The sequence below is a fragment of the Neopsephotus bourkii genome, unplaced genomic scaffold (assembly GCF_033783945.1).
Source record: "Neopsephotus bourkii isolate Nb327-2 ecotype Australia unplaced genomic scaffold, CSIRO-AGI_Nbou_v1 NB_1749, whole genome shotgun sequence".
In the NCBI taxonomy this organism is placed as follows: domain Eukaryota; kingdom Metazoa; phylum Chordata; class Aves; order Psittaciformes; family Psittacidae; genus Neopsephotus; species Neopsephotus bourkii.
This window is the reverse complement of record NW_026902223.1, coordinates 6291761-6305895: the sequence shown is the minus strand read 5'-3', so window position 1 is coordinate 6305895 and position 14135 is coordinate 6291761. Positions and strand designations below refer to the sequence as shown.

At 50.7% G+C, this 14135-nt stretch overlaps 1 protein-coding gene across 15 annotated transcripts in view; it reads left to right on the top strand.

The window, feature by feature from the left end:
- The window catches only part of CACNA1G (calcium voltage-gated channel subunit alpha1 G), a 138434-nt gene that overhangs the window by 39345 nt on the left and 84954 nt on the right, over window positions 1-14135 (top strand). For all 15 annotated transcript variants that reach the window (XM_061377187.1, XM_061377185.1, XM_061377183.1 and 12 more), the window contains exons 2-3: window positions 5256-5367; window positions 6001-6134. In XM_061377187.1, coding sequence (XP_061233171.1) covers window positions 5256-5367; window positions 6001-6134 — 246 coding nt within the window. The remainder of the gene's footprint in view (window positions 1-5255; window positions 5368-6000; window positions 6135-14135) is intronic.

Genomic DNA, 14135 nt, shown 5'->3' with positions numbered 1-14135 from the left:
TTTTCCCAGCTCAGTGCCTGCGGCTGGGGATGTGCTGGGCTCAGTGGGTCACCCTAACTCCCAGCAGTGTGTCCTCAGGCTCCCAGATAAGGGATCCAGGATGGGCCAGGCATTGGTCATGGAAACACTCTCTATTGAATCTATAACCCCCTTTGCTGCAGCCCCACTGGGGGAGGGCCTCTTGGCTTTGCTTTCCAGGAATGCCCTGGCGATTGGGCTCTTCTGGCATCAATCCCTGTGGGTAGGGCAGGAGGTGCATGCTCCATCACATGTATGCAAAGAGCATGCCTGGGGCTGCTGTGTCTGCAGTGGGTTATCCATCCCATCAGGAAAAAGCAGGTTTGCTGCTGGTGCGGTACTGTGATGCTGCAAACCTGCCGCATCTTCCCTGCTTCATCCCACTCTTGTATTCCCTGGAGGGAGGGGAGGTACCAAGCTTGGAAAAGCACCTGGAAGGGCAAATTCATGGAATAGAGATTGTGTCAGGATCGTACCAGAGACAGATCCCTGCCACTGCTCAGCTGCAAGCTGGGGAAGTGGATTCATTGGGTAAAGATGCTCTGAGAGCATCTCTCGCATGCAACATCCAAGGGGATGCAAATGTTTCCTGTAGATGCTAAAAGCAAAAGATGGGAGCCAGTTTATGGAATAGGGGAGAATAAACCAAAATCCAGTTGGATGTCCAGGATTGTGATGGGAATCCTGTGACCTTTCAAGTGGGTCTGACATGAAGAGCCTTTTCATGCTGGCCCGATGCAGTCAGAGGCTGGGAAGGGGTTACTGTTTCCATCCATGAGGCAGATTAATTCTGAGGACTTTCAACTTTCCTTGCAAACGGCCTGAATTAATGTTTTAGGATTTCGGTCCCTGCCTCCTCCCACCCCCCCAAAGGCCAGACCCTGGAAGTCCCATTATGCTCCTGTCAAAGGGGCTATTTCTGGAATTGATGATATGAATGAAGCCTAAAACTCCGCTCTCATTAACGTCTGCAGCTTATCCCAGTGTCACTCCTAAGCTGGTGGGACTTGGTGACGCTGCAGGGGAAGGCTGTCATTTCAACCCAATTTTCACATCACATTTGCACAAAAAAATCCCAGGTCTTGCCAGTGCTTTCGGCACATTTGTCAAATACCAGCCACTGCCCCAGCGAGCCAAGGCTTCATCCAGCACAAGGGAAAGGACTGTGGGTGGGGGTGAGGGACCTGGTTATGGTCTGTGGGTCTGACTGACCTCTCCATGGCCAGAAAACAGGCAGCAGAGCCAAGGGGTTACCTGGATGGATTCAGAGTTTGATGCATTTCTGTGGTTGGGTTTTACTGCAGGGCTGCCCAAGCACTGGTCCCCACCTTGCCCATGGAGCCCAGCTCTCCATCACGCTGGCTGTGATTCTGGGGGGTCCCACCCCATCTCCAGCAATGGCAGGGCAGCAACACATGGTATTGGCACTGCTGCTTTGCTGGAACACTGGCACTGCTTTGGGAGAGCTGGAGGAGGGGGTCATGGAAGGAGGTGGAGAGGAAAGAGAAGGATGCAGGGAAGGAGGAGAGAGGGGGAATGGCAGAAGCCACCTGGAACTAGCAGAGCGCCAAGGTAGGAAATACATATTAATCCTCTGGAGGAGAGTGTTTGTCCCTGTAAAGCATCACCAAACTCTGCCCTCCGCACCCCTTGGTGTGGGTACCTGGTTCCCCCAGTGAAGTGACTATGATTTTGGGGGATGGGTGATGCTGCAGCATAGTCATTCTTGCTCTCCCCATCCCCAATCCAAAGAGCAGTGTGTGCTCAGGCTCAGCACAGAGAGCCTGTGCTGCTGATGGACCGAGCACTGAGCCTACTGTCCTCTAGGTTGGCGCTGCCCTCGAGCAACAGCTTTGCATTTAATTCACTTGCTGGTGAATTTGATCTAAACTTCTGCAACCAAATCATAGCAAGCGTAATTCAATATCTTCCTCTTTCAATTATATTAAGCTGGGTAGCGCTGGTTAATTGAATCTGGGGCTCTTGCCTCTTAATTAGGAAAGGTCAGGCTCTGCTACCTGCACAGGCATGGCTTGTGGTGGAAATGGGGCTGAGGGCTCTTGCTCTGTGCAAAGGATGCTGTTGGTAACAAGTGAGTGACTTCTGGGGGTTTCTTGGTGCTTTAGCTTGTGAATTTTAAGAGTCTGGTTACAGCAAAAGCATTATTGGATTTTTCTGTGTAGCAGAAACAGATTTCTTTTAGCTGAAAAGAATCCATGAACCCTTTGTCTGTCTTGAGCAACCTGATGGTAAAAATGTGGACTTTAAAGAATGAGTGAGCAGGTGACTCCGGAAAGGAAGGACTGACACCCAAGGTATGGAGTGTGTAGGGTGATGACTTGCTGTGTGCTGCTGTACTTGCTGTGTGCACGTGAACCCCTTTATTACTTTAAGTATCAGCCCTATGGATCCTGCCTGCTCAGCCTAAGCAAATAGTTATCTCATGCAGCGTGGATTTTGGGCTCAGCTGAGCTCGGTGTGCCCTTCACCCTGAGCTTCACCGCCTCCTCACCTTAGCTGCTGGCTGAGGACCAGCCACTGTCTCTAGTGCTTCCCAAAGCCCCTTTTGCCCCTTCACTGCCCACACAGCAGCAGCCGGCAGCATTCAATAAAGCACCTTCTGCTTTTGCTAATTGAAGAGTTTCCCTTTGTCAGGCTCTCAGCTCAAAGGAGGGTCGGTACAAAGCCATAGCCATCAGCACTTTGTGCGGCTCTGAAAATCCCATTAGCAGAAGAAAGAGCTTGAAGTTTCATTCAGCTGGAAAGAAAAAGAGGCAAAAAGATATCCTTCACCCTCCCCAAACCTTCTGATGTATCAGCTGTGCATTAACATACCGCCCTCGGCACTGCTGGGGTCCCTGTCCCGGGAATGTTTAGTCAGGGTGATGTGTTATATCGGACTGAAATGTATTTGCTCGAGGAAGCGATATGCCGATAAGTGGGTCTGCGGTTAAAGCTGGGCAAAATAAACCTGCCAGCAGAAAAATACCCCCCCCCCCTCTTGCTCTCTGGGTCCCTCTCCTTCCCCACAGGCTGTTTTCCTGCCTGCAGGAGGTTTGTTACTGCAAGGGGAACTGGAGAGTGGGAGGGCAGGGACCAGCCCTGAGCTGGTGGCATAGGCAGAGCTGCGGGGATGGAATGGGATAAGGGGGGCATTTGCCATTGCCTCGCTGGTGACAGGATTGGGAGTGCTGGGGCTCTGGGCAGTGCGTGTTTACATAGATAAGGACTGATGCTACATGCAGGCACTGCAGGGGCCCTTTGGCGGGTGCACATCTGGTGCTGGTCCCCACATCTGCCTCCTGGCTGTGCATCACCCAGCAGGTTGTGGCATCCTGGGGGCTGCATACTCCTGGCTGCTTTTAAGAGAGAGTTTTTAAGGCTTTGCTTGCAATTAGTCACTGGTGCCAGCATGCTAACGGCGTTGAGAGGCTCAGCCCTTTGCACTGGACATGGGGCTGTGGTGAGCTTGGATCTACTCATCTGCCCTTGGTGGGTGTTAGGGCTGCTCTAGGTCTTGGAGAGGGAGCAGATGAGATCAAAGTGGCTCTAAGCAGATGCACATCATAGCTGTGTGCTCAGCTATACTTGCTTGGGATCCCAGCCAGCACCAAGCAGCTGCCCACTGTGGTGAAAGCATCACCCAGGTCTTGTGCCCAGCTGAGATGGAGCCCATGGAGGACACCCAGCCCTAGTGCAGGGTCTGCTCCCCCACCACTAAAGACTTTGCATGTAGCTTTGCCTGCCTGGGGAAGCATCCATCTGTTTCTGCAGGTTTTGACCCAACCAAGCAAGCTACTCCTGAGCCTCCTCCCTTCCTTGCTGAGCATCTCGCACAGCCCTTGCAGATGCGTGTTCATTCTGTCACCGTTTGGGATCTTACAGGGTTTTTTTCACCTGTTCTTTATGTTCTGAAGGGCTTTGCAGTTCCTCGCTGGCAGAGCTGTGGATGAGACTGGCTTTGCAGAGGGATGCTTTCCAGTCCCCTATGCTGGGGAATGCCTGTGGATCCCCACTGGATGCTGCCCCCTCCTCCAGCTGCCCTCCACGCCTGCCCCCACAGGACTATATTTGGGCTAAATATTCCAACCTGGAATGTCTATCCCGATATCCTGTAAACGTTTCTTCCCATTAAAACACCCGGATTGCTGACAATGAAACCGTGACTCAGCACCATCTGATTTCCCAGGAATTCACCCAGGATGGGAGCTGCCAGCTCCAACCCCGCGCACCCGGCGGGGTGGCACCTGCTGATTCATCCTCACCTTCTTCTTCCCCAGCCTGATAACGCTACAGCACGGGCTCCCAAACACCACCCGCTACCGCGTTGCAGCGAAAGCTCTTGTCTGGCAAGAGCCACGCTTATTTTCCTGGAGCTTGGAAGCTGCTGCCTGCACCCAGGCGGGAGCATGGCCCCGACTGCCTGTGGGTTGTGGCAGTCGATGGGGTGTTTTCTGTGCTAGGCTGGAAGACAACCCCATCACCACATCGCACCACCTCCTGGGTTTGACATCTCTGTGCCATAGGCAAGAAATGCTCCCTAGAAGGATGCAGAAATTGGGTACCAGGTTTGGACCATCCCCATGAGGATTTGCTGCAGCAGCACACTTTATTCTGTCCCAAAAGTAACAGCATCCAAAGTGTGTCCCAGCAGCTCAGCCCTTTAAAATTGCTCCAAGTGGCAGCAGCCAGGGTAAGGATGGGCTCTGCTGGCCCTCATAGTCTTAAAGGCTTTTTGGTAGTTAGTTAATGGTTTTGACAGTCTTAATTTGGACTGGGAATGAAAAGTTCAAGCAGTGACTTCAGGGAAATGCTCCCGGGATAAACTTTAACAGGGTTAATAGGAAATTGTGATGTTGTTAGAGTGTAAATGCCAGGAGAGGAAATCAAGTGTCTGGTGTGGGTTTTTTTCTTTCTTTTTCCTAAAAGTTGACACAGTTCTTTTAATTTAATGTTTTAATCCATCCCATCAGTTCTCAGCACTCTTGCCATGCAACTTTCATGCTGTAGCGGCTTTCACATTAGCTGTAGCCACCGATGTGAGCACGGGGAGAACACACCATCAGTTTGCTGTGCAGGTATCTAAACAGCAGGCAGGTTTCCATGCGAACCCAAAGTGTGACCTCGAGGAGCTGGTGGGTGCCTTGAATAAAGACCAGAATAACCCCTCTGATGCAGTGCTGGCTGTTCGTGGATGCTCGTCCAGGTCTGTTGCTTCCTTGATGGGCTCTGTGCAGGTGGTTCGAGAGGGTGAGCATGCTGGTGATCCTGCTCAACTGTGTGACACTGGGCATGTTCCACCCCTGCGAGGACATCGCCTGCGACTCTCCGCGCTGCAGGATCCTCCAGGTACCAAGCATGGTGTGGTGGAGGTGGCCTCAGGATGTTCAGGTCCTGCCTGCACTGGGGTCACACCGGCACTTAAAAAATGCTGGTTTTGGTGATCAGATTGAAGGCAGAAGTTCTTTACTGTGAGGGTGCTGAGGCGCTGGAACAGGCTGCCCAAAGAAGTGGTGAATGCTCCATCCCTGGCCGCGTTTAAGGCCAGGTTGGACAGAGCCTTGGGTGTTATGGTCTAGCGTGAGGTGTCCCTGCCCATGGAGGTTGGAACTGGCTGATCTTAAGGTCCTTTCCAACTCAAACCATTCTCTGATTCTATATGAATGCATGTGTGTCATAAGGCAAAGCCCCTCTGCCAACCCTGATGTAGCCAAGATTTGTTTAGAGTGCTTGGGGAGGGTTAACCATCCATAGTGAGCCCAAAATATACCTGTCCCTTTATCCAAGCAGTATGTGTGCTGTTGGCCAGTCTTGGGTTGGGGGAGGACATTTGGCTGCTCTCAGTTCTGCCTCTTACTCAGGGATTTTGGCTCTTGGTGGTGCAAGAGGAGACCTTATTGAACTCAGGTCTCTTCTCCCCTGCCCTAGTGTTGTGCATGCAGTGATGCAGGAACATCCCTCCTCCCTTTCTTTCTTTTGCAGAGTTTTGATGATTTCATCTTTGCCTTCTTTGCCGTGGAAATGATCGTCAAGATGATCGCACTGGGGATTTTTGGGAAGAAATGTTACCTGGGAGATACGTGGAACCGCCTGGACTTCTTCATTGTCATCGCGGGGTAAGCCCGGTGCAATGGGTCTCCCTCTTCCTGTGCCTCTCTTATTGTTTATGGAATACTTGGCACGTAGTGGATTTGAGGGAAGGTTTGCAGCCCTGAAGAATGGAGCTTTCTGGCACTGGTTGCTGTTGGTATTGTGCATCTTGTAATCATCCGGATCACAGCGGTCCTCTCCATAGCTTGTGGGAGAGCTGATGCTCAGCTCATGGAGAGAGCAGGGCAGGGTGGCAAAAGCTGTTTGTGGTGGACTGTGGCCAGCCCATGCCTTGGGGCTCCTCACAGGGCCCTGGGCTTGGCTCTTCCCCCTCCAGCCCCAGTGGTGGTTGTGGTTTCCATCAGGCGAGGTGGTGGAGGAGCGGGCGGCTGGGAGCACGGAGCGGCGTGCCAGAAGGATAGTTCAGTGCAATGTGCATGATTGCCTTCATTATTGTACTTCTTTTCTTGAGGGAAAACTACCAAGTTTTGCCTTTTTGAGTGTTTTCCTTTCAGAGGAACCTGGTTTGAATTAAAGGATCTTTGAGCACCCGAGAGTCTCCTGGCGGAGCCTTGAAATCCACATGAAAAAGTCCCTGGCCCCCAGCCAGAGCGCTGAGTTTCTTTGACACATGAATCTCTCGCCAGCCCTCGCTTCCCTCCCCACCTTTCCTTTGGGAAAACAGTGGGGTTTTCATCTTCTGATAGAGTTTAGAGATGGAATTTACTGGATTTTCCTGGAAAGGAGCAGGGGGCCCTCCTGGTTGGCCTGTTTACCTGGCATGGGTTTGGTGTGCCCCAGGAAGGGGCAGCACTTTGGGCTTTGCTTATGGTCCATTGTTGGCCCCATAGGGTCATGGCAGGCGTCTGGAAGAACCAAAGCAGTGGCCCAGTAAAACCAGTAAGGAGGTGGAAGGTCTCCCAGTTTATCCTTGGCCTGGGAAAACTTATTGCCATGGGGTGCTACAGATATCAAAAGATGTAGTGAAGCTCAAGCCACAGGCTGGAGGCAGAGATGAAGGGCAGAAAGGCCAAGAGCTGTAGCTGTCCCTGGAATCCATCTGCAGAAAGCTGCTTACCAGCTTTTCCAGCCCTTAGAAAAAGGCTCAGAGTTTCCTCCTAAAGTGTCTGAGCAACATTAGGGGCTGCAGGGATGGAGCATTGGACAGAGTGGGACCCGGTGTCCAATTGGTAGGGTTGTAAACATCATCAGCATGGCCAAGGGCTGGAGCCTGCTAAAGCCACCTGGTGTATTCTTTAGTCCTGTATTATTTCTCACACTACAATTAGGTGTGATGAAGAGCCAGATGCAAGCAAGGCCAGGCATCCACGTGGGGAGGCTCAGGGGGGCATGGTGCTGGGTGCTGCTGTGTTTCCCTCCCAGCCCAGTCCTGGCCATGCCTGTTGAGCTTGCAAAGACTTCGGAGCTGGAGTTTATCCTTGATGTGCTTTTATAGAGACCCCCCCATGATGGTACCTTGGTCTAGAGGGACATCAGCAGAAACAACCCCAATTCCTATTTCAAAACATAGCTGCATTTTGCTTAAGCAATCATCAAATCACCTACTGCACATGGGTGGGTATTTGGATGTGTGAGAGCCACCTCTTTCCCATGCAGAGCATGGATAGGGTACCCTCTATTCTTCTCACATCCCTGGGAGTGCACAGAGGCATTTATTTGTTGCAGGGGTTTTGCAGTCTTGTAGCTTGACCCCTCCTGTGACTCCTGCCATGTTGGCTTTGCCTCTCACTAAATGATGGCTCTTTCCTTCATGTGCATGAACTGTTCCCATCTGGGCCCCGTCAAAACCAATTCAGCCGGCAAAGGATCGAACTGGATTTAAATACAAAGCGGAGCCTCTCCTCCCCCTGTGCTCTCTTTCTCTGCTCCCTTTCATGCCCTTGTGTTCTCCTCCAGCCCTCACCCATCCATCCTGGACTGCTGCATCCTACTTGGCGCATCGCTGCATCCTGGAAGCACCCTCAGCCATCCCCAGCAGTGCCAAGGGCCAGGCAAAGCCAAGGGGGCTGCAGGAATGGGTCAGTGCTGTAGCAGAGGGGAATAAAAGGGACCCAAGCCCTTTACTAGACTCAAGATGTAGGTTAAAAGCACTTTAAGAATAAGAGAAAAAAAACACTCCATGGACAAATCCTAACCAGACAGAGGGAAATTCCTCCAGTAGCCTGAGCGCAGCTCTGCAGTTCCCACACAGAGCAAATTACCCACAAGGAGAGCATGTGCCAAGGCAATCTTCAAGTCCCTGCTGTATTTGCTGGATACCTGATGAAGTGCATCGTAGTTTTATGTAGGTCTTGTGTAAGGGCTTCAGCCGGGTTCCCCAGTGAAATGACAAGGGAAGAGACCTCAAAAATGATGCTTCCATGAGGCCCTGGAGACCACAGTGAAGTAGCTTTGCTTCTGCCTTCCCATTTTTTCCCTCCCCTTTTTGTGCAAGTCATTGGAAGAGGGAAGCAGGTCCTGGGCTCCTGCTCTCTTGCTTTCCCTGATGCTTCCCTTCCCTTGGGATGCAGAAAGTGATGGTAAGAGAAGAGGCAAACCCTGTGTGTGTGATACTGGGTGGGGAAGGCATGTCACAGTGGGGGATATGTGGGATGTGCTGCATGCCTGTGTGCTCCCATGGGCACATCATCCATAGAAACCCTTCCCAACCACTACCAGTCTAAGGAGAGGCTTCCAAAAAACCTTCTAGCATTCCATCCTCCCCATTCTTTGCAAAGTTTCTGGACCTGTCAGAGGTTAACCTTGCAGAGAAAGCTTTTTGTGCATGTTTGCCCCAAATCTGCTGCTTGCAGAGGGCAGGGAGAGCCGCTCAGATGCTGTGCTTGCTCCTGCTGCGTTGCCGGCCACTTTCGTGTCATGCCATTAAGTACTTCTCAGCCCTGTTAAACTGTCCAGACCAATCTCATGAGCTCATGGAGAGTAAATGACTTCTTTGTGACAATGTAATGCAATTAGTGATAATTGTAGAGTGTGTAATGTCTGCAACACATCTCTGTAATTACAGTAAAACTTGCTGGAGATGAGAATAGCGCTGTATTATCAAAACTCAGCTTAGCGAAACACGGCTTTGGCTGTAGGTTGCGGAGTTGCATAGGGAAAAGGAAAGGGAAAGAAGTGATGAATGGCATAATTACGCTGTGTTATTTTAAAGGAGAGGATTCAAGGAGTTCACTTTTCAGAGCACACTTGAAGGTGAACAGGCAGTGTGAGCCAGCTCTTGTGCTCTAAGGAAGATTCAACATGATTTCGACCTTTCCCAACATAAGATGGAGATGTATCAAAGATAAACACTTGTTTACATCCAAAAATATGCAGAAGTGATTGCAGTTTAATGCTGACTGAGGCTTGGGCTGGTGAACTGGAGCTAGGGGATGGAAATGTGCCCTGGCTTGTCATTTCAGGACCCAGCATCCTCCGGAGGACAGGGTGCAGGGACCTCTTCTTCAGTCTATGGGAAGAGGGGAGCCACAAATTGAGACCTACCTGCTCCTCAGCTGGAGCCATCTCTGTCCCCAGCCACTTTGCTGCAGGACTGGCTTGTTTTGACTTTGGTCAGATAAGGACTCCCCTGTATCTCTTCATCCCCAGGGATTAAATTGTTCTTTAAACCATCCTCATCAAAAACCACCCCAAAACAACAAAAACCAAAATGGTTAATTGTTTTCCCATGAGAGAAGCTTTAAATCGGGGGATAATTTGCTGCTGTAAGAGCTTACAGGGTTCCCCTCTGCCTTCTCTAGGGTCAAGCAGGGCTCTGGATCCATGCCTGTTTCTGCTCTCTCCAAGCAGGGCTGTGCATCATCCCGTGTTTGGGTTGTGCAGGTCTGTTGTTACTCTGGGATCAGTCAGTTGTTTGGCCAAGTCTGTGGAGCCCTGTTTGTGCTTTGCTCATTGTAATGGTAAACGGGGCTCTTAAAAGACTTTGTAGGAAAGTTAAACATTTGTGGTATATTTTGCCTACAATTTGAGCCGAGCTGGGGCTGGAGGTGGTTGGCAGCTGCTTCCTGCAGAATCAGACACCACTGCTTTTTCTCTTTGCTTCCTGAGCACTTCTAATGTTTGTTATCATTTTTTCCTCCCTCTGTTGAAGGCTATATTAAAGACTCGGCTCCACTGAACCCATCATAAACAACCCTTAAGGATGTCTTGCTCCCTCTTGGTTTTGAGTGCTGAATTTCAGGGATCAAATATGCTGCAGGAAGCCTTGCTGTATTTATAGAGAGAAGGGGTTGGTGCAGTCCACCTCTGCTGCATCTAAACCCGCATGGCTTCTGAAGAGCTCTTTAGCTCAGGAACTGGGATAAGGGTGATGCCGTCAGACTGGTCTCATGGTGCTGCAGCAGTCCCAGAGCAAGGTGCCTGCTGGGTGCTTTGGGTGAAGCTTCCAGCATGTGGCCTTCTCCTGTCAATGCCAGTTCACTTCACAGGCAGGCAGGGCTCTTCTGAACACCTCTTCATCTGTACCAGGCTGATCAAGGGGCTGCTTCAGCTCCCTGGTTCAGACGTGGAAGAAAAGGCTGCCATGGGACTGCCTATGGGAAGTCCCTGCTGCAGTCTCCTGCTGTGTCTGCAAAGGCTGTTCTTTCCCCAGGTATTAGTCACTTCGTCCTTAAAAGTAAGAGAAAGGCAGAGCTGAATGCTGCTTTCTCATCCCCTCTGCCTGTATTGATCCCTCTCGCACTGAAGAGCAGCACCTTGGAGATGTGCCCTCTGCGCTGGGGGGTAATTGCCCGTGTAAGTGGCTGATTTGCACACGCAATTACCCAATGTGCAATCACAGCTACAGCCCCTCTGAGCTGCAGTGAAAGCTGCATCAAACCCTCTCCCAGGTGCCTGCTGGGCTTTCTGGGATGGATGTGAGTGTCCTGAGAGCTGGGAGCTTCCTCACGGGTCCCCTCTGCATCCTGAATTGGGTGCTCTTTGCTCCAAGTAGCAGCGGCAGAACCACATCAAGCTGATGCTCATACTCACAAACCTTTGGGGCTCAAAATCTGGGGTTGACATTTGCAATTTGATTATTTAAGTGGCTTTTGGGAGGATGAAGAGCAGCCGAGACCCAGGGACCAGCAAAGCCCCGCAGCTGGAGATGCTTCCTGCTCCATACAGGAGCCTTCGAAGCGCAGCATCCTGAGCAAGCCACATCCCTGACTCACAGAAGCCTGCTGGGTAAAAGAAAAACCTCAGCAGCTTCCCCTGTAGCTGGGCTGGCTCAAACCCACCTGTGAAACGCCTCATCTTTTGCAAGTTTTAGGACTTTCTGGAGAGAAAACACTCAAGTTGCTCTCAGTTCTTCATCTGAACTTGCTGCTGCTTCAAAAGCCTCATTAGTCAAGTGTCCTGGCTGGGACAAGCGGTGCTGCTGGATCCCGCAGGCTGCGGGGTTCATGCTCCCTCCAGTTCCTTTCATTCTGTTCAGCTTGATCAAAATGAGCGGTTTTAAAGTTAATCAACACCCACGAATGCGGTGAGACTTAAAAAGCAGCTCCTGAGCAAAAGCAGAGCACAGCAAAGCCTGTGAGGGCCAGGAGGAAATCTCATTCCAGCTTTCTGAAGATGCAGTGCTGCCTAAATAATGTTCCCTTGTCTTTTCCAGCATCAGTGGCTTAATATCATCCACTGATAACTGCACTTTGCGGATAAAGGGTGTCTCTATGCCCAGTTTCGGTAACCTTTTGACACTGAATAAATCTGAGCCGATCTCTTGCTGGCAATGAGTGGCAGCTCTTTGCCTCTGTGGAAAGAGGGCCGGGCAGCTCTCAGGGATGCTTCCCTGCCTGCAGTCATAGCTCCAGGTTCCTTGTGTGACCTTGATCACACCTCCTGGCTGTAAAGCATCCCCAGCACCCAGCTGTGAATGGGGAGAGTTCAAGCTTCCCTTGCTAAGTGTTCTCAGCACAAACTCCATGACTCTGATGGGTCTTTGCACCATGTTCTGCTTCCTGAGCTGGAGTGATCCTGGGGATGGGAGCAGAGCTCAGGCCACAGAGGTGCTGGGTAGGTGTAGGAAGGGCTTTTCTGGGTGAGAAAGCCCCTCCTGTGGTGCTTCTGAGCATCACTTACGTGAGCCTTTCACCACAGGTAGAGCTTAGGAGACTGTTCCCAATGCTGAGGGTTTTATATGAAAGAAACCCCAGTGTGTTCTGAGTCTCTCTGTCTCCAGGCAGAACAGGAGTGAATTTCAGCTGCCCCGTCCACCCTGAGCCATCCCTTGTGTCTGTCTGCTGAGACCCAGGAGCTTTCCTTCTCGGCGGAGGGTTTGCCAAAGGTTTGCATTAGCGCTCTCTCTGCATCCCACCGCCAGCCCGTTCCTTGTACGTCTGCCTTTGCAGATGCTCTGCTTTTATTCTTAGAAAGCCCTAAATATTTCCGCTTTCCTCATGAATAACTCCAGTGATCGGGGGTTGCTGATTGCTCTGACGGGTCTCAGCATTTCCTATCAATCCATCCTATTTAATGCTGAGTATCTTCCTGAGCCTTTAACTTGTCTGGGCACCCGGGTGCGTGGCAAAGGCGCTGACAGGCATCTTGCTTTGCCGTTTGAACAGAAATGACATTTGAGTTGAAGATCCATCGGGGGCTTTTTACACTGCAGAGTTCCAACGTGTAGATGTTATATATGCTGGTAAATGCACGTCACCTTGCCGCTTGGTGACATCCTGACACTCACTCTCCCTGGGTATCTTCTCTTGCCAGGGACATGGGTTGATTACTCCCATGCATCCCCTTGCCTTGGGAAGCGACCTTCGAGGTGGGAAGTGGTGGGATTCTCACTGGGTTTACTTTAGTGACTGATTTTAACCCCCTTTTTGCTTCCCCCAATAATGTCTTCTCTCAAGGCTCTTGACCTGTTAGCTGTCAGCAATGTGTGGATCCTGTAGTCTAGGTCTGGGGTTGAATTTGTGATGCTGTAACACCAGTAGCAGTGACCAGCAGCAGAGGTAGGAGAGCACGTCCTGGTTCTTGGTGTTCAAGTTACTGGGTTGTTTGGTTGGGTTTTGAATTTTGATTTATAATTGTTCAATATGTTAAACCAAAACGCATTTTACAGCAGTGCCCTTTGCAGTTTACAAGCACATGTATCTCCGGGAGAGAGTCTAGAGCTGTCATTAATCAGAAGATGATTTGTCTTGGTGCAGATAACCATCTGCTGCTCTGAATTTTGCTGGTAGCTTCTGTTTTTAGTAATGGATGAAAGAAAAGCTGTATGTTTGACATGGGCTTTTTACCCGAAAGCTGCAAACTGTGCCAAAATCTTTTCCGACAATGAGTGAAACTTCAGAACCACTAAATCCCAGGAGAATTACTGTCCATCTCGTACCTTAGCCGAAGCTTACACCATATGGTAAGTCCTACGCATTGAGGAAGGGGCTGGTTTCATCACTGGAACCAGGTAGGCTTTTGTGGACACGTTGCCTTCCTCTGTGGTCAGAGAATAAGAACAAACATTTAGCATCCAACATTCATCTTCTGGGACTGTCCCTCGGCTGTGGGTGTCGGGTAAATACCGAGGAAAATGCTGAGGTTATTTTGATCTTGGATACGGTTTGAGCATCGTCATCCTCATTAGAGCCTATCAAGAGAAATCAGATGAAGTGTCACCTCATCAAGCGTGCAGTCGTGTATTTGGGGTTTAGAAAGAGCAAGCCTTCTCCACCTGGGTGCTCCTCACCTGCTGATGGCCAGGAGGGAGCAGAGTGGGTTTGGCTGATCACAGCAAGAGCGCAAAGAAAACTCCGTCGTGCTGCAGTGTGGCAAAGCTAACACATTCCCTGATGAATCCTGAGGGACTTCCAGCAGGGAGGGAGGGGGCAGCACTGATGCCTTAGTGCAAGGCACCAGGAAAAGCTCCTCCAGAAGCCTGATGCCTGATGAGGTAAGATTGATTTAGGCTAGGGCAAGTGTCAAGAAAGTTTGTGACTGGGAAGCAGAGTGCCTGTCTGCAAGATGGGGCTGGAAGAGCTTGTTTTGTTTGGCTTTGCAAAATCAAGGCTGAGAGAAGACGTGAT